The sequence below is a fragment of the Trachemys scripta genome, chromosome 20 (genome assembly GCF_013100865.1).
Source record: "Trachemys scripta elegans isolate TJP31775 chromosome 20, CAS_Tse_1.0, whole genome shotgun sequence".
Lineage (NCBI taxonomy): Eukaryota > Metazoa > Chordata > Testudines > Emydidae > Trachemys > Trachemys scripta.
Window position 1 is genome coordinate 8,112,596 of NC_048317.1, and position 24,542 is coordinate 8,137,137.

At 45.7% G+C, this 24,542-nt stretch overlaps 1 protein-coding gene across 2 annotated transcripts; it reads left to right on the forward strand.

The window, feature by feature from the left end:
* On the forward strand, positions 1 to 22,921 carry ELOA (elongin A). Of its 2 annotated transcripts, none has more exons than XM_034753915.1 (11): positions 1 to 168; positions 6,117 to 6,173; positions 9,050 to 9,168; positions 10,067 to 11,282; positions 11,856 to 11,970; positions 12,556 to 12,711; positions 13,416 to 13,513; positions 16,459 to 16,639; positions 17,225 to 17,336; positions 18,156 to 18,307; positions 19,967 to 22,921. In XM_034753915.1, exons 1-11 carry the CDS (start codon positions 97 to 99, stop codon positions 20,026 to 20,028), a joined length of 2,340 nt encoding a protein of 779 aa, XP_034609806.1. In that variant the 5' UTR covers positions 1 to 96; the 3' UTR covers positions 20,029 to 22,921. The 2 variants fall into 2 exon arrangements, with proteins under 2 accessions (XP_034609806.1, XP_034609807.1); XM_034753916.1 differs by having other exon boundaries at positions 12,559 to 12,711.
* Positions 22,922 to 24,542: the final 1,621 nt, after the last annotated feature.

Here is a 24,542-nt window from a genome sequence, read left to right on the forward strand (position 1 = left end):
GCCAGGAGCGAAGATGGCGGCGGGGGACGGGGAAGCTCAGTGTTGTCGGTGGGCGGTGAAGCCGTTTCCGCCACGGAGGCCTCTCCAGCAGTAAAAATGGCGGAATCGGTGCTGGAAGTTGTGGGGAAGCTGCAGTCGCGACTCTCGGGCAGTTCGGAACCCAAGAAGGTAACGGCGCCGACGGGAGGGGGCAGTGTGGGCGGGAGGCGGGCTGGGGGGCTGCGAGTGCCAGGGCCCCCTCCGGCGAGTGTCGGGGCGGCAGGGCACGGGCCCCCCGCGAATACCCCGAACTGAGGCGAACCCAGGGGAGTGAGGGGCCGTCCGAGGGCCACTGCCAGTCAGAGGATCCAGGGGCGGGAGGGTTGGGGGCCCTTCCAAGGGCCACGGGGCAAAGGGGGGTCAGGGATCCAGAAGAGGGAGGGTTGGGGGGCATTCCAAGGGTCATTGGGGGCAGGGATCCGGGGGAGGGACAGTTTCTGAGCTCTCCTCTGAGGGCTGCTGTGAAGGTAGAAGGCGGGCTGGGGTCCCATTCCAGGGCCCCAGGGGATCAGTGGAGGTCCACCTTCCTGGGTCCCAGGCTGGGGATGTGGGGAGAAGGGATCGAGAGAAGGGGGCTGGCTCAGCTCCTGGAAAGACTTCTGGGGGAGCTATAGGGAACATATGGGGAGGGGGCCAGGAAAGGCTCTAGGAAAGGGGGCTTTGGAAGAGGAACTGACTGAGAGGAGTTGGGTCTGGGGGATATCGCAGTGGGGGCGGTCCTGCTGGGGATGACCCTTCTGTGGGCTACATGTGTTTGAATGCACAAGTGGTTTAGTATGTGCCAAGCAGTGGGGAAGTTGCAGCAGCGCTCCTGAGTATGCTTGCAATATTTTTAAGGGGTCCATATCCAGGCCCTAACCAGATAAATAGGCTCTGGAGACATCTGGGCCCCTAACTTGCGTCCTACAAAAAGACTCTTAAACAAGGAATACATTCAATAGGATTTCAGAATGGACTCTGAGGGGAATACCTGCCCCTCTGGGATGAGTTATTCTCTGTGTGTGGCTGTTTTTTATGTCAAGATATGGACTGTAGTTAGTGAAACAAATAACATAGGTCTGGTGAGGGAGCTTGTTTCTGGAAGGTACAGCTGGTCCTTCCCCAGTGATGCTGAGAGTTATGGTGGAAACCCATCATTCCTAATGTAATATTCTGGATGCGATCATAGTGAAAGGCAACAGTAAACCAAAGCTTTGGCTGTTCGGCTGATGCTGCTCAGGGGAATTTAAAGCAATTTCATTTAAGCCATGGTGGGCTCTGCTTTCTAGAGAGTCGTGGCCTGAACTGGAAGCCTAGAGCTCCTGGGTTCTAATTCTGGCTCTGACTTGGAGACTCCCTCTCTGTTCTCTGGCAAGTTGTTTAGCCTGTGTAGCTTTGTCTCCACTAGGAAAATTATGTTGCAGACATCCGTTGTCAGCAACAGTTGGGGAACTCAGTTCACTCTGATCTGTCCTTGCAGTTAAACTGTGTTTAGCACCAATTCAGCTGTACCCATTGCTGGCTCCCATTGTCAACAGTTGATAATTCCTGCTATAGACAAGGCTTCTGTGCCTCTTCTCCACCTGTAAATGGAGGACTCTGAATGACCCTGTGTACTGGCACCTCACTTATGCTGTTACCTTGTTCTCCAGAATCCAAGTTTTCGTTGGGGGGGGGGGGGGGGCGGGATCAGGGTGGGGGAAGTCTCTGTCTGTTATTGTGGAAATGCATGCACTTGGTTCATGGTTTTTATGTTTTCTGCATCTGCAAAACCTAAAACAGTAAGGGCTGGTCTACACACAAATTTTGCACTGGGAGAATTAAATCTTCTTTTAAACTAATTGGCTCAAGAAACTGGATAAAACAGCCTTAACTCTGAGAGAAATGAACTGTCCTACTCATCTCCGAGTGCTAACTCAGATGCTCAAGGATAGCTGATACTGAGACTTGAAGGTTTAACTATTTCACTGCTCATCAAATCATGTCAGAAAGGAGAGGTAAGTTTATACTATGAAGATCTACACAATCTACTGTGTGTGACAACTCATTTTGGCATTGCAAGGTATTACTCATGGTCGTTATGGGTTAGATCTCTTTTTGTGCACATGCATCAGTGAGAAAACTGCATTTTTAAGGGGTTTATTTTCTTGTTGTTTCTGTCTGGAGTTAACATGCAATACACTTTTCATAGCACTCATAGTTTCAGGGTGTTAGTAACATTAATCCTCAAAACACCTTTCTGAGAGTATTATCTCTATTTTACAAATCGGGAAACTGAGACATCGTTGTCCAGCTCAAAGTTTCTTGGACCATTTTCTGAAACATCTGGTTACTGGCTGGTGGCCCAGCTTACCTATAATATGGGAATAATAATGTTTATCCACTTTTGTAAAGTTCTCTGAGTTCTACTCCTGAAAAGTGCTAAGTATTAATATTATTTTTGGGACAACCTCAGAGTGCTGGCACGGAGCACTCCGTGGGAGACTTTGGATGCTGTTGTCATGGGTTGGAAGCAATCATATTTTCCAGTGGAAGGGGTGAAAACTCTAAAATAGTTAGACTGGAGCTGTATTGTGTATTTTGTGTCCCTTCAAAACTGCTTGTTTTCTGCTGAAAGGAGAGACGGGAACATACAAGCAACATAAAATGTTGTTGAAGAGAATGGGACCAGGCTATGCTCCAATAATCTGAAATATACTTGCCTCGTCAGCATTGCAATGGTCTAGTTATTTAAAAAACATTTAAAAAGGAAAATGAGCAGTTAAAATAAACAATATGGTGCTTCACAGTACTACTTCATAGGTGGGTACCTGCTAGATTAGGCTCAAGTTTATTAAGCAAATAATCCGAAAGTTTTGTTTAAACATTCTCCACACGTTTTCAACAGCAGTGTTGTGGTAGGGCATGAGACTTGGGAAGTGAAACTCTTTTTGTTTTGTTTTGTGGTACCTAAAGGCCACAATTGTGCTGTAAAAACACACCTGAATATGGTGTCCCTGCTCCAGAGGTCTTGCAGTCTGTCCATTCTCGTTGGACAGTAATACATAAGCAAATAATGTGTATATAGTGATCAGTGAGTTAGACTATTACAGACGACCATTTTAGCAACCTAAGGCTTGGCCTACACTGAAAAGTTATGTTAGCATAGCTACATCGATCAGGGCTGTCAAGGAAAAACACACCCTGTCAGTCATAGCTATGCTGACATCACCCCCATGATAGATGCTGCCGTGTCATGAAAGAGGGTTTCGGTCGATAGAGCTAACTTCAAGGAAGTGGTGTTCCTATACCAACAGATAAACCCGTTGTGTTGGCGTAGGCTTTGTCTGCACTATTGGGCTATATCAGTATTGTGAACGTACCCTAAGGTGCTGTTGGCGACAGAAGTAACCAAAAGAAAGTCTTGTGTCTGACAGTGTTCATTTAAAAGTTTGCAACTCATCCGGAAAACCTGCTGAATTACAGATTATGAAAACAGCGTGTAACGTATATTTATATATGCACACATTGAAAGCTTAGTGAAATGAAAACTGCCTTGATGGGCAAAGAGGGATGTGATTCAATTGTTATATCGATTCGTGTTAGGGCTTTTCAATCATGCTAAGCTCAAATCTTAACACAGGAGGCTTTCCAAGCATGTTAAACTAACTTGATTGAAAAATGCACCCTTCCTGCTCATCAAGACAGGGCCCTAAAAGCTACAAATAACCAAGGAGTGAGAGGAATTGCTTAGGATGCTGCAAGAAAGTATCATTAGAAAACTTGGAGTAAATATAAAGGGAAAACTTCCTAATCGTGGGATCTTTTAGGTGTCTGAATAGTCTCCCCATGAAAATGGTGGATGTTCCATTGCCTGAGAGGTTTGAAATTAGATAGGCCAAACCTCTAGGAAATGTACAATGGGGAACAATCCTAAATGTCCAAGCAATTGTCTGAATGGTTCCAGTATCTCTCCATCTATAATTTGCCATGATTCCTTAACTGAGATTGGTGTCTTAGGGCTTGTCTACACTTACATTTTATAGCGCTCTGACTTGCTGGCTCAGGGGTGTGAAAAATCACCCTCCTGAGCGCAGCAAGTCTGAGTGTTTCCGCAGCAGCGCTTTGAAGTTTCCAGTGTAGATGTACCCTTAGCTGACACTGCAATTGAACAGGTCCTTCTCAGCAGGAGCCCTCTGATGTAGACCTTAAGGCAGTGGTGGGCATCCTGCGGCCCATGGGCCGCACGCAGCCCATCAGGGTAATCTGCTGGCGGGCTGCCAAACAGTTTTTTACATTTGCACAGCTGCCCGCAGCTCCCAGTGGCCGCAGTTCACCATTCCCGGCCAATGGGAGCTGAGAAAAGTGGCATGGGCCACAGGGACATGCTGGCTGCCGCTTCCTGCAGGTTGTCCACCACTGCCTTAAGGAATGCAGAGCTCATTCCAATGGGAGATGCATTCCCCATGTCGTACTCAAACTGTCAAGATGGCAGCTTCCTATCTGATTTATTTGGGACCCTTTAAAAAATATTGTCTTCTCTGTAACTAGATGGAGTGATTAGAGTATCTTGTTACGTTGCCGTGATCTACAAGAGGTCTGGTTATTGTTCTTGGTTGCACTTATTTCTAGGCCATCAAATGTGAGATGCAAACTTGACCTGCCGTGTTGGTGCCCAGTTTTGTCAGAGATCCTTGTGTGGAGCAGCACCAGACGGCTCAGTAGGCCCTTGTTTCCCCAAACTATCTGTTGAGGAGTATCATGGTAATAGAGCTGGGGTGAAGGAAGAAGGAACATTGTTACTCAACAGTAGCACCTGCTTCTTAATTAGCAGCAACCTAAACGATCTGAAAGGAGTGCAGGTCACCTTTCTCGTCCATATCTTGGGAGAGAAGATGATTGGTCTCCTTGATGTAAATCCTTCTATCCGTCAAAAATGGAGGTATAGTTTCCATCCCAATGCTTGATATCCGGGCTCCAGACCTCATGATCCGATGGGATTCCTTCACCTGCATGTATACATTGGGTGGGGTTGCAGGTAGGGTGAATTTAAGAATCAGTTAATTATTGTTGGAGCGCATGTGGGATAATTCATTGTCCCCTTCAGTATTTTAGAACAACAGTGCTAAAAAGCCATGGTTGGTTTAAATACTTTGAGGCCAACAGAAAAATTAACCTTCAGCCATGGTAACTAAACCTTAAATGAAACATGGAGAAGTGGTGATCAGCCCTCTGCAGTGAGCAGAAGCCATCCCATTAGTTCTTTAGGATAGATGAACTCCTGCCTTCCTTATGTTGTTTTGTAAAGTCAAAGCATCTTTCAAATATATATCAAAACACATTTTGTTCAATGATCAATGTATAACTTTTATAATCTGGCACTGGAAGGGTACTTCTAATGGCTGAGATTAGTAGAATGTCTAATTACACCCCAAAATTAACGTTAATTTTAAAGGTAAGTGCTTCTGGGTCATGGATGTTGTCATATTTTGTGTTTGTATGGCACACAACACAACTGAGCGCTGAGCTATGATGGGTGTGTATAGGTGCTATGATAGTGCCTCAGTTTTAGATGCTGAACACTGAGACTTTTGAAAGGGGCCTGATTCTTGGAGGGGGGTGCTCAGGCACGTTTTTAAAGTGCCCTTTAAGAGATCTCAAGGTGGGCATCAAAAATCACTAGACACTTCTGAAAATGCTGGCCCTGGGTTTTGTATCGAGCCCTTTTACAAACTTGCTGTGTGATTCTAGATAATATAATTGGTGCCTCCGTTCCGCATGAGTAAAATGGAGAGAAGACTTCACAGAAGTGTTAAGGCTTAATGCACTTCGAGAGTCTCAAATGACAGCAGTGCAAATTACCCAGTGCTGCTGTCTTGCAGACTTCCCCTCTCTTTCTGCAACAAAACGTTACATTTCTTTGAATCAGTCCTCTACATGTTCACCACCTTAGTAGCTTGATCTGAAGTCAGATAACAGCTGCTTGTGGATATGAGTTGAGACGTTTGCTGCTCAGACATCTCGAGCAAGCTCCCATACAGTGCAGAATTTTCTTCCTTTCTAATCTCAGTATGTGATTAGTATGATAAATCTGAACACTTTCCTTGTTGTCTCTGCAGCTGCTGAAAAGCCTGAAGAGACTTTCTGAGTTGCCTATCACGGTTGACATCCTTGTGGTAAGAACTATAACAGTCTTCTATTTTTACAGTACCCTTCATGGAACAGAATAACAAAATGTCTCCTGAAATTGAAATGTGATCGGGATATTGGGGCTAACACTCAGTTCTTGTGGAAAATGCCATGTAGGGCTTGTCTACACTGGCAATTTACAGCACTGCAACTTTCTCGCTCAGGGGTTTGAAAAAACACCCCGCTGAGCGCAGCAAGTTTCAGCGCTGTAAAGCGCCAGTGTAGACAGTGCACCAGCGCTGATAGTTATGCCCCTCGTGGAGGTGGGTTTTTTTAGCGCGCCGGGAGAGCTCTCTCCCAGAGCTCTGCCGCGTCCACGCAAGCCACGTTAAAGCACTGCTGTGGCAGCGCTCTAGCATTGCCAGTTTAGACTAGCCAGTGTAGACTCTAAAGACAAGTGAAGCTGAAATTGGAAACAAGGTGTAAATTGAAAGTGATCAACTGTTGCAATGGATTACCAAGGAATGTGATGAATACTTCATCACCTAGAGTCATTAAATCAAGATTGGATCTCTTTCTAAAACAGATGATCTAGTTCAACCACAAGTTATTGGGCTTGATGCTGGAATCCCTGGGTGGCTTCTATTGGCCTGTTGTACAGGAGGTTCAGACTAGATTATCATGATGGCCTCAAGACCTTAAAATTAGGGCTGTTGATTAATAGCAGTTAACTCACGTGACTAACTTAAAAAAATTAATCACAATTAAAAAAAATATTTACGATTGATCGCAGTTTTAATCGCACTGTTAAACAATAGAATACCAATGGAAATTTATTAAATATTTGTGGATGTTTTTCTACTTTTTCAAATATATTGATTTCAATAACAATGCAGAATACATTTGTAGAGTGCTCACTTTATATTATTTCTGTTACAAATATTTGCACTGTAAAAAATGATAAAAGAAATAGTATGTTTCAATTCCCCTCATACAAGTACTGTAGTGCAATCTCTTTATTGTGAAAGAGCAACTTACAAACGTAGGGTTTTTTTGTTTTTTTTTTTTTGTTTTGGTTACGTAACTGCACTCAAAACCAAAACAATGTAAAACTTTAGAGCCTACAAGTCCACTCAGTCCTGCTTCTTGTTCAGCCAATCGCTCAGACAAACAAGTTGGTTTATATTTACGGGAGATATTGTAAATAAGAAGCAGGAAGCAGTGTCACCTGAAAGTGAGAATAGGCGTTCGCATGGCACTTTTGTAGCTGACGTTGCAAGGTATTTACGTGCCAAATATGCTAAACATTCATATGCCCCTTCATGCTTCGGCCACCATTCCATAGGACATGCTTCCATGCTGATGACGCTCATTAAAAAAAATAATGCGTTAATTATAATTTTGACTGAACTCCTTGGGGGAGAATAGTATGTCTCCTGCTCTGTTTTACCCACATTCTGCCATATATTTCATGTTATAGCAGTCTCGGATGATAACTCAGCACATGTTGTTCACTTTAAGAACACTTTCACTGCAGATTTGACAAAACGCAAAGAAGACACCAATGTGCAATTTCTAAAGATAGCTACAGCATTTGACCCAAGGTTTAAGAATCTGAAGTGCTTTCCAAAATCTGAGAGGGGCGAAGTGCGGAGCATACTTTCAGAAGTCTTAAAAGAGTAGCACTCCGATGTGGAAACTACAGAACCCGAACCACCAAAAAAGAAAATCAACCTTCTGCTGGTGGCATCTGACTCTGATGATGAAAATGAACATGCGTCGGTCTGCACTGCTTTGGATTGTTATCAAGTAGAACCCATCATCAGCATGGATGCATGGTGGTTGAAACATGAAGGGACATAAGAAGCTTTAGCGCATTTGGCATGTAAATATCTTATGATACCGGCTACAACGGCACAATGCAAATGCTTGTTCTCACTTTCAGGTGACATTGTAAACAAGAAGAGGGCAGCTATCTCCTGCAAATGAAAACAAACTTGTTTGTCTGAGCGATTGTCTGAACAAGAAGTAGGACTGAGTGGACTTGTAGGCTCTAAAGTTTTACATTGTTTGATTTTTGAATGCAGTTTTTTTTTTTTTGTACGTTCAACTTTCATGATAAAGAGATTGCATTACTGTACTTTTTTTAATCGCTTGAAAGCCCTACTTAAAATCGATAAATATCTGAAAGTGGTCATGACCCTTTTTCCTGTGGCTTACTGACAGATGATCTCCTAGCACTGTGATGGAACATTCCCGACTCATCACCATCAACTGAATATGAATTTCTTTCTCCTTACTAAAATATTGAGCACAAGTCTGGTACAATTCCTACCCTAAACAATCAGTTGGTTTGGCCCTCTGTCTGTTGCACTATGGTGATGTCATCAGCATTCTTGGAATGGTTGATAAGAGTTGCGTTCTATGTTCTTAAACACTGACACCTCCTGGAACAAATTTGAGCGAAACCATTCTGCTTATCGTATATTTTTTTAAGGGTGTTTGCTTGAAAACAGACTAGTTGAGTTTGCATTTGTTTGTTGCTGCTCCCCTCCTGAAGCTATCATTGGAGCTTGGTGGAATTCCAGATCTTTTTATTTAAACCCTTTTAGTTAAAAAAAAGTTTCATAGCAACTCTAACATGGCCTGGTGTGAACTCTTGCTGCGGCTGCTCACTTTCTGTTGCCAAATTGGAAGCTGATGATGCAATAGAAGCACACTTTGCTTGTGTATCTGGTACGTTAGGTAGCATTGAAACGGTTAAATTTAGTCTAGCTTTCTTGAGGCTGTTAACTTGAAAAGGGTTCTGGGTAACGAAGCGGATCTGGGAGTTTGACTTTGACAAACCTGTTTTTAGATGACCTGTGCTGAGAATGTTGACTGGTTTGTGGAGATCAGCTGATGTCTTGCATCTTTCTTGCAGGAGACTGGTGTTGGGAAGACTGTGAATGGCTTACGGAAACATGAGCTGGTGGGAGACTTTGCCAAGAACTTAGTAGCCAGATGGAAGAAGCTGGTGCCAGTCCCTCAAGAAGTAGAGCGGTAAGCTAGCTTGTCCATTTGTCTCACTGGATAAGTTGCAGTAAATCTCCCAGTGGAGGTGGTGCTAGGTTTCTGTGGCCCTGGAAATAAGGCTAGGCTTCAAAATCATCATAACATCAGAGTGATCACTCTGCATGAGGTGCTTACCTCATTGTGGGGTAAGTTTCCTGCCTACGGTGGCCACAGAATTGCTGACTACTGCAGTTTCAGGTCGGAGTAACGTTTTTCTTTCAGGAAACGGTAGTGTGATGGAGAGAGTGACTCTAGACACCTAGAAAATGTCTTCACAAAAGCAGGAGACAAACCCTACAATCTCACTTCCCTAATGTTGTAACACTAGAGGGGAAGCTATAGGCACAAAGCAGAGTGGAAATCCTCTTTCTGAGAGCCAGTGAAAACAGCTGTTATGAAAACTCAGCCCTTCGGTTAATACTAGCAAGTGTGTTGTAGGAACAGTGCTGTGGCTCCAGGGAGAAGGATTGACTGATTGAATTGACCGCTTCTGTGGCCTAATGCATGACTCTGTGGTACTAGAGATTGGATTGTAATGGTTGCTGTAGCCCTGCCTGCTGGTGTGTGTAATTAGGAGAATGTAGCCCAGTATGGCCCCATGCATTCTTCCTCTGTCTTGAGGCAGCTGCTTTGCTCTCTCCCAGATTACCGGGAAATCTTCAGTCCCGGTAAGTTAGGGCTTGGAGATTTCTGTACTGGAGACACTACCACTAAAGCCCCGAACTTTATGCAGGAAAGAATCATCAATGTTTTTACTATGTTCAGCCTCCAGATGCTCTTATTCTTCTGTGTACCTGGTTCCCATCCACACTGTCCTCAGGAAGTCGCTCCGTTTATTCTTGTTGATGGATTTTTGTCTAACTATTGGGTTGTCTTTGTCTCTTAGAAATAACATTGATTCAGAAGAACGTGACTATGAGAGAAGCAGCTCTAGGAAACGGCAGCGAGAGCCTTCCCCAAAAGAGGACGAGGAAGCTGAGCAGGACTACTCGGAAGCATTCCAGCCTTCCTGCAGCCAATCATGTGAGCCAAACTACAGAGAGAAGAAGGCCAAAAGGTATTCAGAGCCTGAGAGAGCCCATGAGGCCATCAGCTATGGCAGCGAGGAGGACAAGGGCTGGGGCAGAGCTTCCCCAGTGCACTCCTCAGATCAGGAATACTCGGACTATGGACACGCTTTGTCACCTGAGCTGAGGGAGAGCCCTGAGGAACTATACATGGATCACTCTGCCTCTGAGGAACAAGAGGTGGAGCAGACAGTGTTTCATCGGAAAGCTAATAAAGGCCACAGCTTTCAGGACAAGCTGGTGGGAAGCCATGAAAGGAATCCCAGCGAATCCCAAGACAAAGGAAACCTGACTCGGAGCAAAGAGCACAAGTCCTCTCACAAGGAGAAGCAGCGACTGGACGCCAAGGGGGAGGTGAGGACCTCTGCCTTTAGCCCAGAAAGACTGCACAAGTCCTCTTTCAAGGAGCAGATCCGAGAGGCTCCCTCAGCAGGTGGCAGCAAGGAGAAGCTCAGGACTTTAGACGGCACCAAGAGAGAGAAGAACAGAGAAAGTGGGGGCTCCAGGAAAGAAAAGTCACAACCTCACTTGGAGGAGGCTGTTGACAACCATAAGAAGCAAAAACACCGGGACTCTGAGAAAGCCAAACTGGAAAAGTCCAGGCTAAGCCTGGAGCTATCCAACGTGGATCGGGAGAAACGGAAGTTAGAGGGTAACTCCTCAAACAGGAGCAAAGAGAAGGGGCTTTCTAGCAGCTTAAAGACTACTGAGGGCAAATCCAAAGCCTCTGACTCAGACAAAAAATCTGTGGCTTTCTCACCGGGTTTTGGTGAGGTGGAAGTGGAGGATGAATATGAGCAGCCTAAAATGTCCTTTGAATCATACCTCAGCTATGACCAGCCCCAGAAAAAGAAGAAAAAGGTGGTTAAACCCCCTGCTCCTCCAGCCCCTGAGAGAAACAGAGGGCATGGCAAGCAAAATGGGTCTAAAGCCAGTACCAAGAGCTCAGACTCGAGCCGGAAGAATACAAGTCACAAGCAGACAAGCGAAAAAAGGGCAGAGAAGAAGCAATCTGGGACATCCAAACCGAAAAAGGTAAGATCTCAGAGAGTCTGAATATGAACCAACTGTGGCATTGGTAAGTGCCACCTTCCATACCGGGCATGCTCTGTCCTACTTGGCAGGTGCTTAGGATTAATTCATGTCCTCTTTGCCATCTCAGATCCTGAATTTAGCATAAGGCTGGTGTTCTGTGGAACCTGATACGTAGGGATGTCCCATCAGGTACTTCATGGGACCACATTCTGTAATGCCTCCTTGTGAGTGACATTTCTGCTGTTGGGTGGGATTATCCATCCCACACTTGGCTTCTTACTAGGGCCATTGAGCACAATACTCTGTAGCATATACAGGTATGAGTGACTCTCATGTTAGTGAATGCGGGGATGCTAGGAGGCTCATGCTTGTGTTCTGTGCTGAAATTGCCTTGGGCTCGTCCACCGATAACATGGACAGAATTGAAATCTCAGTCTGAGGCTATGCCCTGGTGCAGGCTGATCATCGTCATGTGGGTTATTAAAATGTTTTCAGTGAATACATCTACCAGCTTCTGCGCATGTTCTCTCCCTCTTCTATCTCTGTTCAGTTTTGTGCTTTCTCTCCCTCCAGATCCCCATTGATGTGATGCCAACGTTACCAGATATCCCTTTGCCTGCAATTCAGGCCAATTATCGCCCACTTCCCTCTCTCGAGTTGATTACCTTCTCCCAGACAAAGAGGAAAAGTATGTGCTGGTCAGGGGATGGGGCAGAATCTTTGGGACTGGAAGAGTCCTTGGGTGCTTTGTGGGGGTAAGGGAGGAGGGAGAGATTGCTGTGATTAACCCCCGTGTGCAGAATCCACTCTGTCATTTGAATTAAAGCTCCTTGTGATTAACTGAGTGTGACCTCTCTCTATCCAGCCTCAGTACCAGTGCAAAGCTCAGGGGACGAAAGGCCTTATATACTCAGGGGCCACTGTTCTGCCTCTGGCAGGGACCAATACCTGATCTTTCAGCGGAAGATGACTCCCCTCCTCCCCACTTCATACATTTTGGGAGGGATGAGGGAGTTGGCTTATTCTGTAGCATGAGCTTTGATTATCTGTCCTTTGGCACATGACTCAATTCAGGCACAAGTAAAGGGGTTGCAGTCACATTAGTGGTCAGCTGACCTGGCTACTCATGTGCCTCTGAGCCTGGTGTATTAACCTTGATCTGTCTCAATAATTGCTCAGGACGTGCTCTGCAGTTCAAGATGCTCTTACCGCTCAGGTGAAACCATGATGCTGGTCTTATTTCTTTTCTTTCCCATCTGTCATCTGATCACAGCAGTGTCCTCGCCCATTGAGGAGGGTGAGGCTGGCTTTACAGGACGCAGGCTGAATTCCAAGATGCAAGTGTATTCGGGCTCTAAATCTGCCTACCTCCCCAAGATGATGTCTCTATACGAGCAGTGCATCAGAGTCCTCAACAACAATATTGACTGTGAGTATCACTCCCGCTTTGCTTTAAAGGTGCAATCATCCACTGTCAGTGTGAGGAGAGTTCTGTGCTTCTGCTGGCCTAGTTCTGAATACCGGTGGAATGCTACTCATAGGGGTCATGCAATGCAGTGAGTTGTTAACTTGCTTTTCTATCTCCAGGGAGCACCTGGCTTTGTATGCTTTACAGCCATATCACTTAGCAAGCTAAGCAGGAATGGGATAGGCTAATACTAGGATGGGAGACCGCAAAGGAACACTAGTGCTGCAGGAATTGGTAGAGGGTGCTCTGTGTCAGTACTGAACCAATGCCCCAGCTTACTTCTGGGGAGCACTGCACTCTTAGAAATAAGGTGTAGAATTGGGGTCTTGACTAGGGATGTGACACGTGACCACATATGGTTAAGATTACCCATAGCACTCTTTTGCAGGAAGAGAGCTGTTGGGCCCAATGACTTGCTCAAATTCTGCTGCCTGTAAATTCTCTCTGCAGCAGGTGGATACAGTATATTCCCCTTTCCTTCCCTTCCTGTTTTAAACTGCTGTGTAGTATTGCTGTGAGCTATTCAACAGCTGCCATGATCTTCTGCATTTCTGTGGTGGCCGCAATGACCCATGTGTTTATCGGTAAGCTCTGTTAAACACTTTCCCTCAGGCTGAAAGGAGTCAGATAAACATTGTCGGTGTCTCTCTCTCGCTCTCCTGTAGCAATCTATGAAGTCGGTGGAGTTCCTTTTTCGGTGTTGGAGCCAGTATTGGAGAGATGCACCCCTAATCAACTGTATCGCATTGAGGAATGTAATCACGTAGGTGTCTCCAACTCAGAGGCGGGAGCTGGGCAGGAGGGGAATGCTGATACTTCACTGGGAGGAGGAGAACGTTCATGAGAAGGCATGGACCATGGCTGAAAGGCTTTGGGAGAGGTCCCCCAACTCTTCATTCTGGCCTCGATTTATCTCCTGCCACCGAGCCTTGCTTCCCTATTAGCAGCCAGTATTCCAGGTGTGACTATGGTGCCTGGAAGGACCACCCTGCGATTGCTCAATCAGGGCAGACAATCCCCAAAACTGGTGGATTATTCTAATAATTAGATTCACCAAAACAGCTTCTGCAATACCTTACTGGTTACCCAGAAGCCAAAAATACAGCTCCCTTAAAGCGATCCAGCCCTGGGCTTCCACCCGACAGTCAAGTCAAATATGAGGATTACTTAAAATCTTGTTCACCGTATATAAAATTCTACCAATCCCAAGGGATCAGACGTATTGCCCACCAGGTCAATGAATGTTTCATACTTTACCCAAATACACGCTTACAGCCACTTATTAACTAAACTAAGATGTATTAAAAAAGAGTGATTATGGTTAAAAGATTCATATCTGTATGAATAATGATAAAGTTCTTAGGTTAGTTTCATAGTAGAGATGGTGAGCTGCTGAGTTGCAAAATGTTCTTTCAGAATCAATTCCATTGGTTATATACAACAGGCAGTCCATGTGCAGAGGCTGTATATATTCTCCCTGAGAAATAGCAGGGTAATCCAGATAGGGCTTCAGCTTCCCAGTCTGGCAAGTCAAAACCTCTCCTGATAAGGTTCAGGCAGACTTGAGATGACAGGATCAGGCCCCAGAGTTCTTGTATACATCTCTGACAGGCTGCGCTAGCCTCTTGACATCCGACAGCACAGCTGATATTCTTTGGGTGAAGAATAGGTACTATACATTGTGGCTTTGAAGCAAAATCTATTTCCTATGTATACACAAGTAATTAGTTGCATTCATCAGCATAAGTTAATTATCCATCCAAGCAGTTCATAGACAGTTTGCAACAAACTTCAAAGAGAAATATAGACATGATATTATTACACCCAAGTTTCATCTAAATATTAATATTCCCTTTTGATCTCTAAATTAATAGAACATAGTAACAGATGGGAAGAGAAGTTTATCATCTACCAGTTAATGAGATCACATTGTGAAGTTTCTAACAGATAGATATAGGTAAACACAGACAAATACTATTCATTTACTTCTAATTCTTTGACAATACAAAGTTTTAAACACTCTGGCCTATCTAACATGGCTTTGATAACCATCTACAAGAAATGGCCCTGTGTACCATTTCAATTCTTCTCTAATATGCTCTTAAAGGTTGATCTGGGTCACGTTAGCCTGCTGGTTGCTTAACTCTTTCTGGCTCATTGTCACACCAGGATATCCCACCCCACAGATGAGGTGCTTCTGGCCAAGGGTTACTGTTAAAATCAGCCTTGTTTGGGTCCCAGGCTCATCAGCCATCTCCTGTCTCTCTTGAAATCCGTTTTCCCTCAGTGGCAGTGGTTTGCCAGGCTACCTCCCAGCCTGGTGCTTACCCTCACTGTGCTAGGAGCATGTGGCTGGCTTCTCAGAGCTGCATGTGAATCCGACAGTGTGCAGTAACACTAACAGCAAGAGGTCCAGAATGCCAGCTGGAGAGTCTTGCTGGCCTGTCTGATAGGGAAAGTGCCTTATGAGGCTGGAAATGTTCTGGTTTTGAACTAAATGCGGCTGGCTGGGTCCCAGGTCTTTGGCAGTGGATTGTCTGGGGAAAATCTTAATTGTTGCTTTGCACTGCAGGAAGCCACTGTTCGTAGCACCAGGCCCAGCTGCTAAGTGGGTAATGAGACTGACGGAGTTCCCAGCCCTGGGCGCTGAGCTGGTGTCCCAGATGTCTTTCAGTAGCACCCCTAGCCTGGTCATGGGTTTTTGCATCCCCCACTTCCTTCTAAGTAGTATTGAGGTCCTGCCTCCTTGTTTACTCTGGTTAGGTTAATCTCAGGAGGGGGATTGGTGCATCCTAACCACTCCTACGGCGGTGCGTGTTGCTTGCCACGTCTGTTAGTGAGGGCAACTAACTGCAGCACAGGCAGCTGAGGCTTGAAGATGGATCCACTTGTGCTCATACTAACACATGATGGTACCCACTGTCACTCTGAGGGAACCTCTCCAGTGTAAATCAAGGTGAGAGCCAGAGGAAAGAGAAATGCCACCACTTCCTTCTCTTTCCTCTGCCCACCAAAGATAACATGAGAGAAAAATACATTAGCAGCCTGCTTCCCTGCCGCACACCGTGATTTCCCACACGTAAGAGGGATAGCGAATGCCCTCTGTAAAGACCAGTGCGGGATCTGGCCTGGAACTCATCGTAAGCTAATCACGGTACTTCTGAATCCAGCCGGGAGGAGCGGTTTGCATTAAAGCAGATGCTCTTTCATTTGAGAAGAGCCTAGCCAGTTGTATAGACTCCTCCTTTGCTGTGGCCAAGTTTCTAGCTCTACTTTTTAGAAGGCAACAGGGGGTTTTGACACCGAACCTTTGGGCTAATGCTTTGGCCCTTTGCTGTGCTGAACTTGTGATGTGAAATAGGTAACTGCCCCATAGGGGGAGAATAGGCTTAGGTACTGAGGCTACAGTGAAATTCTGCCCTTTGCCGAAGGTCCCTGCAGTCTGATATTGGCAGGAGGGCAGTGTGACACAGCCCTGTAAACTGGGATGAGCTGAGTGTGATAGGGAACCTAGCTGAACCTCTTGAAAAGAGTCATTCCCTCACTGCGTGATTCATGTAGATGGGACATGCTAGACTTGTGAACAGGGTGATGGTATGTGAAGGGAGGAGGGCCACTAGGTGGCACATGGGTTAAAGGTCTGAGTTTGTGCTCTCCAGAGAGATCCCAGAAAACTGTCTCTGAGGTAACTCGCGGGTCTATCTCCAGGTTTTAATTGAGGACACTGATCAGCTGTGGCACAATCACTGCGTCCGGGACTTCAAGAAGGAGAAGCCAGAAGAGTTTGAGTCCTGGAGGGAGATGTACCTTCGGCTCCACGATGCCCGAGAACAGCGGTTGCTCATGTTAACACAGAACATCCGCTCAGCTCATGCCAACAAACCCAAAGGTAAAGCAGGCACTGGGTGATGCAGGGGCGACGGACTGGTGAATGGGGTGGGTTGTGATTCTTCGTGCTGGAGTGAAAAGAAAGGGCTGGCTGTCTAGGTGGCTGGTTCAAATCTGGCCCAGGTTAGAAGTTGTCCCAAATCACTGTTGTCTGAATGATGGTCCCACTTAAATGACTTTGCGGGCCTCAGTTCAGTTCCTAGGAGATTTGTTCCATGGCAAAACAGCCTAGTGTCCCTTCCTGCGGGGACATCAGAGGTCACAGAAACTGAAATCTCGTTTCATTCTTAGGGTCGTTCCCCCAGGTTGGGATTGAAGTATATTGATAGGGCACTCCAGGGTTGTTCTGAAATTCTCTGTCCACAGGTCTATCAGTGGGGCCTCTCTCAAGCATGAAGCTCGGTAGCAGAGGGGTACAGGGTCAGGGAGGGAACTCTGCCGCATGTAATGGAGTGAAAGGGTGAGGATGTGGTGGCCGGTGCTTCCACTAGAGAGCATGAAGGTGGACTCGCTGCTTTGTGACAGTGAGTTCAGAGGACCCACTTGTGGCTGGATCCTAAAGGGTGTGTGTTCTCTCCCTCTGCAGGCAGAGTGGCCAAGATGGCATTTGTCAATTCAGCAGCAAAGCCCCCTCGGGATGTGCGGAGGAGACAAGAGAAATTTGGAACTGGAGGAGCTGCTGTACCAGAGAAGATCAAGTGAGTCTTAAACTTCCCCCACCTGTCTGGTCAGGACCTTTCCTTAGGGGGCTGGGCAGTGGGAGAAACCCAGCAGGTTGTCCCCTGAGCACAAAGAATCCCTCCTGTCTTATGGAGGTTGGAGGGACGGGAACAGGAGAAAGGAGATTCCCCCTCCCTTCAGATCCTTCTCTCTGTCCCTAAAGGGGAGGGAGAGGTTTGTCAGTCAGTAGCAATCGATGGCATGTGTATAAGTCTAAAAACAATGGACAAGCATCTATTTCACCTGCCAAGCTCTTGAGTTCAAGCTCTCCCAGTTCCCTGGCTTGCTTCAGGAATAACTTAGGTCATCAGTTCTGGCAGGAGAAACTGGAAACCTGCAGCACAGGCCTGGTCTGGTAAGGAACTTCTCAGGTCCCCTCTATCTGTGGAATGTTACTTGGCAGCCATTGACCTTGTAGGAATGCTATACACAATGCGGAGAGTGGCCTGGTCTGACGTTTGAGCACTGGACTAGGAGCCAGTTTTAATCTTGGCTCCTCTATTGACTGACTCTGTAGCTTTGGGCAAATCACATAATCTCTGTCCCTGTTTCCTAAGCTGTGAAATGGGGCTAAATGATCCCCAGTTCGTTGGACACTGAAGATGAGTTGTTTGCAACGTAATAAGTGCAATTCAGTCATGTTGCTGTGGAGTTCCACCTCAGGTGTGCAGTAAATTGTGCAGTTGGGACAGAGAGAAGAGAGTATCCACTCAGCACCTACCCACGCATGGCATGGAAATGAATTGGTTCCATCATTGAAGCTCTTGGTCTCTCCTCCATATTTCTCTGAATTGCAGGATAAAACCAGTCCTGTTCTCACCCGGTAGAAGTTATGCCCAGTCTGAGGAGGAGCAGTCCTATGATGGGCCCAGCACCAGCAGTGCCCATTCTGGTCCATCCCCAGGCAGCACCACCTCTGGCTATGACCCCAGGAAACCACCAGTGAAGAGTGAGTGATGCAGGCATCACTGTCGGTGCTAGTTATTTCTAGCTGTTGTTACTATGAGCTTTAACCACTGACTGATCATGCATGGAAGAGATTGATATAGGGTTAGCAGGGGGCTGACTCAAGAGAGGGGTGTTTCTTTTCCAACCCTCCTGTTAAAGGGAAGGGTGACAAAAATGGGTCAAATTGCAGCAAAGGGTCTTGTGATGGATACATTGGATTGGGAATAGAGACTTAGGTTCATTACCCACCTCTGCCATATATTTGCTGGGCAACCTCGGGGGAAGTCAATTTCCCTTCCTCAGTTTCCCGGTCTGTAAAACTGACGATACCAACCTGTCTCCGAGGGGTCTTGCAAGGATCAATTCTTATATCTTGGGTGTCTGAAATATTCAGCCGTGGCAGGCGCCGTCACTAAACCTGTTAACAAAAATAGACTGGGAATTTAGTCCCAGATTTAAGTGAGGTCTGTTGGATTGTGGTCATGGACTGAGCCCAGCCCTGAGTATGTTCAGCTTAAAATGCAAATCCCGCCACTTTTGTTAATCTTCCCTTGATGGGTAGCTCACCATGGAGAGGAGGAGGGGGGGGGAGAGAAAAGAACTGGCAGAAGGCAGATGCCTGTAAGAGAGCGAGCTGAAAGCCCCCTGGCCACTTCTAGCATTGCTGTACATTTGTTGCTTAGATACCACGGTGATAGGCACCTTAGATTTATGGCCGACAAATGAAGAGGGTAAATGCCTTTCAGAGGTTTGCCGTGTTACCAGTGGAAAGACCTAGTTGACCAGATGAGGTTCTTGGTCAGTCAGAGCTGACAAGTCTGCTGCTCTTTGGAAAATTCTGAGGGTGGCACATGATTTGAATGCTCCCAAAAATTTAAAGCTGTTCTTCAAAATCCTCCGGCATGCTGGCCAGCCTTTCTTTTAAAGGCAGCACTAAAAGATGCTGATATTGTGCGGTTAGTACGGGGAGGATGGGTGAACCTTGGACTGTATGGCTCCTAGTTACTTCAATCCCTTTTCCACCATGTTGGGGCCGGGCTTTTCCCAGTGATGGTCAGATCGTGGCATAGCCTCCCAGGAGGCAGTGAAAACCCCATTGCTTGAATTAGAGCCCTGCACAGATACAAAATTTGTATCCGCATCTGATCTGCAAACATGGTCCGTGGATATAAAACGGATATCCACAGATTTGCAGGACTCTAACTTGAATCATATAAAACTAGCCTGGATAAAGCACCGGGGAATGTATTGTAGGGAGCAATTCTTTACTGGCCTGGGGTTGAAATAGAAGATCCCAATAGGTCTTCTCCATGTAGCTGCCAATTCTATTGGCTGAGACAACGTTGGGTTGTGCTACACCTCTACCCCGATATAACGCTGTCCTCGGGAGCCAAAAAATCTTACCGCATTATAGGTGAAACCGCGTTATATCGAACTTGCTTTGATCTGCCGGAGTGCGCAGCCTCTCCTCCCCCCCCCCCCCCCCCGAGTGCTGCTTTACCGTGTTGTATCCGAATTCGTGTTATATCTGGTCACGTTATATCGGGGTAGAAGTGTACTTGGATGCCAGTGGGATCATGAGAGATGTAGCTAGATAACCAGTTCTATGTTCTTCTGATTCTTTGTACCACTACTCTTCTGTTTTTTTCCGTTGTTTCAGAAATTGCACCCATGATGGCAAAGACTATCAAAGCATTCAAAAACAGGTTCTCTCGAAGATAAGCTGCCCAGGAGAGAGATGGGAATTCCTCTCTTGTGGGGGAGTGGCATTGAAGGTGGAGGGGAAGGAAGGCACCCAAGGAGCACCGAGTCCTTTCCTCAACATGCTCCATGGAGGCTGCAGCAGCTGTGAGAGGCTTAAAAAACCTGCACAAGGATGACAGCACACTATTTTTCAAGCCAGCCCTCCGGTCCCTTTCTCTACCTCCCCTGCCTTGCCTCCAATTTCTGTCAAAAACACCATGTTCAGAATTATAAAACCTTCAGAAAATGTGAAGTCTTGGTATCTGCTGAGAAGGGAAGGTCCAGAGACTGATGTTGCTATTTAACGTCTTAATAAATTTACAAAATGGTTTTAATTAATATTTCCCCCCAGATATTATGTCACCTCCCCACCCCCACCCCAGTCCTGGTAGAAGGACCCTGCCTCTTTCCCGATTACTTGAGTTGGAGCCCCTTCCCTCCATGTGGACGCTGTTACAATGGGAGCCTCTTCCTTGATTTCATGCCCACTACATGTCAGCTCCTATCTGGGACAGGTAATGCTGGAGGCCAATCTGCTCACCAGTCCTTCAGCAGGCTGGGTTGGGTCTGAGGCGGCATTCTCCAGTTGTGTATGTTAATGAATCCCAGCTCTCAACCTCTCTGAACTCCTTGTACAGATGCTTAAACTGTTGTGTGGGAATTCTGAGAACTGCTGAGGTCCCTTCTCCCGCTGTTTGTTCTCTTCTTCTTCTTCAGCTTATTGGAAAAACACGAGAATTCTTGGGGAGAAATATCACTGTGCCGAAATTGAAATTTTAATCGCTCTTTTGGGTTTTAGATCGGTCTCAGACTCTTGAAGCCAAAACAATTTTAACAAAACCAATGAAGGAATTGGTTTTATTTCTTTTAGCAGAAGGAAGCAGCTTTATCTAGTTTCCCAAGCATCACACAGCATTGGAAAGGATTTTCCCAGTCTAAAAGCTGGCACTTAAATCCTGCCTTTTCCCCTGTAAATTATTGCCGGAAAAAGCAAAAGCTGTAGTGTTTTTTATTTTAAAGTAAAACCACTTCATGGGGAAAGTGAATCTTGTCTTATGTTGGTGCAAACTCTACAATACAAATTCAAAACACATGGCGATTTGCGCCCGATGTCCGAGGGGAAAATCCCAGCTGTGGAAGGGAGGGGTGAGGTTTTACCTTTCAGGGAGCAGCTTCTGCTGAAAAGTAACTAGGGGACTTTGGAGCAAAACTCCATCATGAAGGTGGTCATGGGTAAGGATGCCGAGACTGTGACTTCAGTTAAATGAACAGAATTTCACTGTGGCTGCAGCTGCTTCTGGCCCAGTCAAGTGAGCGACACTACTAGGAAGTCACTAGGTTATAAAATCCTTCTTATGGCCGCCAGTTCAGCACAAGCACTGAATCTCTCTCGACAGATGTGAAAGCAAGTTTACCTGGAGCACTGCTGGCAGAGGTTGGACTGGGTTAGAGCTGGTAGTGCTCTGAGGGAACCTGTCCTGCTGTTGATGGATCAAGCCTATCCGATGGGCCCTGGAAATGGAAACTGTCCAGGTCTAAGACCCGTTTGAAGTGCTCCTAAATGCAACTGCTGTCTCTGACTCTGGAGGACATTCTGCTCTCCTTGTAGGAAAGGAGGCAGGGCTGGTTGCTGCTCTTGGTGGTAGCTGCCCAACAGCGTGACCATATTTTCTTGACTGGAAAACCCTGAACAAGTGGACTTGGGTGCGTATGCTGGCCTGAGGGAACTTTGCTGTGAAGTATATACCACAGATGACTTGGGGGGGAAGAAAACCCTTTATGCTTTGGGTTCTGTCTACTTAGGCATTTGAACATCATGGAAGCCCCAATTCTTAATTTTGAAGATCTTGGAAGAGTTTTCTCAGAATCTCGTGTGCCGTAAATTTGTTAAAGTCCCAGACGCTTTAATCATGTTCCTGTGCAGCATTTCAGTGTGTATTGTGCTGTAAAATAATGCCTTTTTGCTCTTGCATTTTGCTGTATTTAATTTGCTGTATTTTTAATTAGGTAACAATATATAATCTTCTGCCAACTGTTGTGCTACCATTTATTTCTGTTTTTTACTTGGGGTGTGGGGGAAAGGGAAGACTCATCTGTGTCTGGGCCACGGTGGAGCCACGGTTAAAGAACCTTGGGTAAATCTGAGAATTCTCTCGGGCACCATTAAATTGCTACCTAGCATTATTACAGTTAGATATTCATGTCTGGACTGTGGGTACTACTTTTAGCTGTGCAGTGGGTATATCATCCCATTAAAACCAGTTCTCTCTTTGCAGACCCTGCCATCTGTCAGTATTTTAGCCTAGTTAGGTGGATTTGTGGGGAAAGATACAATACAAATATTGTTGCCTCTAATCCCATAATATTTCAATCCACTTTCTCAATGAGGAGCAGATCCTTCTTCACATGAGACCAACACTCATCTCGCCCCTGCAAGGTGCTCTTTCTTTTTTTCAGTCAGACACTAAATCTCCCAGGCTGAAAGAATTGGAATGCTTTTTACAGAGGGGGAGGAATTATTTTAGTAAGACATGAACTAAGCCAACTGTAGAGTAAAATTGCTTGCTCAGTTTCCAATCTCTTCCAGCATTCAACATGTTAAACTTGTGCAATTTTCTGTGCTATACTGTGTGGAAAGAAACCATCCAGGACCCAACACCTTTCTCCACCTCCCTTGAGTGCTTTGGCTGGGTGGAATGAGTGACGTGGGCAGGAGGGAGAGTTATGCTGACTTGCATTTGTACTTTGGTCCCCAACTCTGTATATACAATTTTCTATGTTACTTTTTTGTGGTAACTACGGAGATTAATATTTTAATTAGATAAGTTATATGAAAAGAAGAAAATCATGTCTCAATAAAAGCCAAAACACTGGACAGTGTCTGTCTATTCCTTTCTGGCTCTGGGTGATAACTGAACATAATGAAATAGCAAATTAGAAAGTATGATTGTTTGGTATTGCTGATGAGCTGAAGTTTGCTCTTTCTTTAATCTGACAGCCCTATTTCCTTTTACTTTTCATTCTCAAAAGTCCCTTGTTCTCTAGAGGCTATAGATAGATGGATGGAAACTGAAAAGCTTTGGCAAATAAGTGTGAAATCCTAGGCTTGCAACAGCATCTAAGTCTCTGTCTCATGTTTTCAGATCCTTTCCTCTTTATCTGCCACAGCCTGAACCAAGGATCATAAATTGATATTAAAAACACCTTTAAAGCAATATAAGAAAATGGCCTCTCCAGGTGTGTGTGGGAATGGCTTGTAAGAGAGGAAGGGACAGAATCATGAGTCTGCCTGTGGCTGCTAAGAAAAGAAATGGACTTCCCCTGGGGAGGGCCTGCTCCTGCAACTTATTAGTTACATGACTATTTCTGAGGGAGTGAGCACCTGAGTAGGGTTTGCAGGACTGGGCACGGTCACAGTTCAGGACAACAGCATCTATTTTCCTTCAGTGGTCCAGCAAGGGGCACCCACTGTAGGCTCCGTAGCCATTGCCTCTCTTGGATGGAGATCTGTGTCACCCTGATCAGAAAGGAGAGAATTTCCAGGCTGAACAGTTCCTTGCCTTCAGTGTTATGCCCAGCAAAAAATAGTCCGCCTTCACGCCTCTCCTCAGAGACCAGTACACAGGGTAATTGCCTTGGTTATATTACCACACGGCTCTTTCTAAGCAAGCCTGTTTTATTAAGGTAAAAGCACTACAGAGAAAACATTAAAACCAATAAAAGAACCTACACACATGCTAATTAGTGTACAAGAGATTACCCCCCCCCCATACATACATACACACACAATTCCAGCTGGAGCAGTCCTCCAAACCCCTACATGGCATTTCCTGCGATTTTAAGTTCACCATATGCATTGTTCAGAAGGGGAACCCAATTTTATGGGGCTTCAGTAGGCAAAAATCCTTCCATAAGAATAGGGGCCTTCCAGGGACCAGAGATCCTGTCCCTTTGCTGGATTGGAAAGAGGGCACTGAGTGTTAGGGCTTGACTACACTTAAAGCTAAAGCAACACAAACTACTGTAGTGCCTTAGCATAGCCACTACAGTGATGGGAGGGAATCTCCTGTCACTGTAATTAATTCATCTCCCCAGGAGGTGGCAGCTACACCTCTGGGGGAGCTGGATTAATTCTTCCACCGACCTTGTGTTGTCTATACAGCGATCAGGGGTGTGGATTTTTCATACCCCCTGAGCCGTGTAGCTGGGTCAACCTAGCTTTTTAGTATAGACCTGGCTTTAAACTCAGGTTATTTATCCCAAAATCTCTGCTGGTCTCAGAAAAATCCAGTGTGAACCTTTGAAGAGACTGTGGATGGGTAATCAGCCAGACAATGGATTCCCTCCCCAGGGCAAAGCTTCAAACCTCTGATAACCAGAGGACTTACATTCATATTCCTCCTTCTCCTAAAGAAGTTAGGTACAATGACAATCACACAAACAAATGCATTTTTTATACAATGGACCCAAAATATATTACGTTTAATTCAATA

What these genes read in the sequence shown, in the direction of transcription:
- ELOA (XM_034753915.1), top strand. Translation starts at nt 97, where the DNA reads ATGGCGGAATCGGTGCTGGAAGTTGTGGGGAAGCTGCAGTCGCGACTC. An exon ending in TCACGGTTGACATCCTTGTG is followed by an intron (nt 6,174 to 9,049) that starts GTAAGAACTATA and finishes TCTTTCTTGCAG; the next exon opens with GAGACTGGTGTTGGGAAGAC. An exon ending in CAGGAAACCACCAGTGAAGA is followed by an intron (nt 18,308 to 19,966) that starts GTGAGTGATGCA and finishes CCGTTGTTTCAG; the next exon opens with AAATTGCACCCATGATGGCA.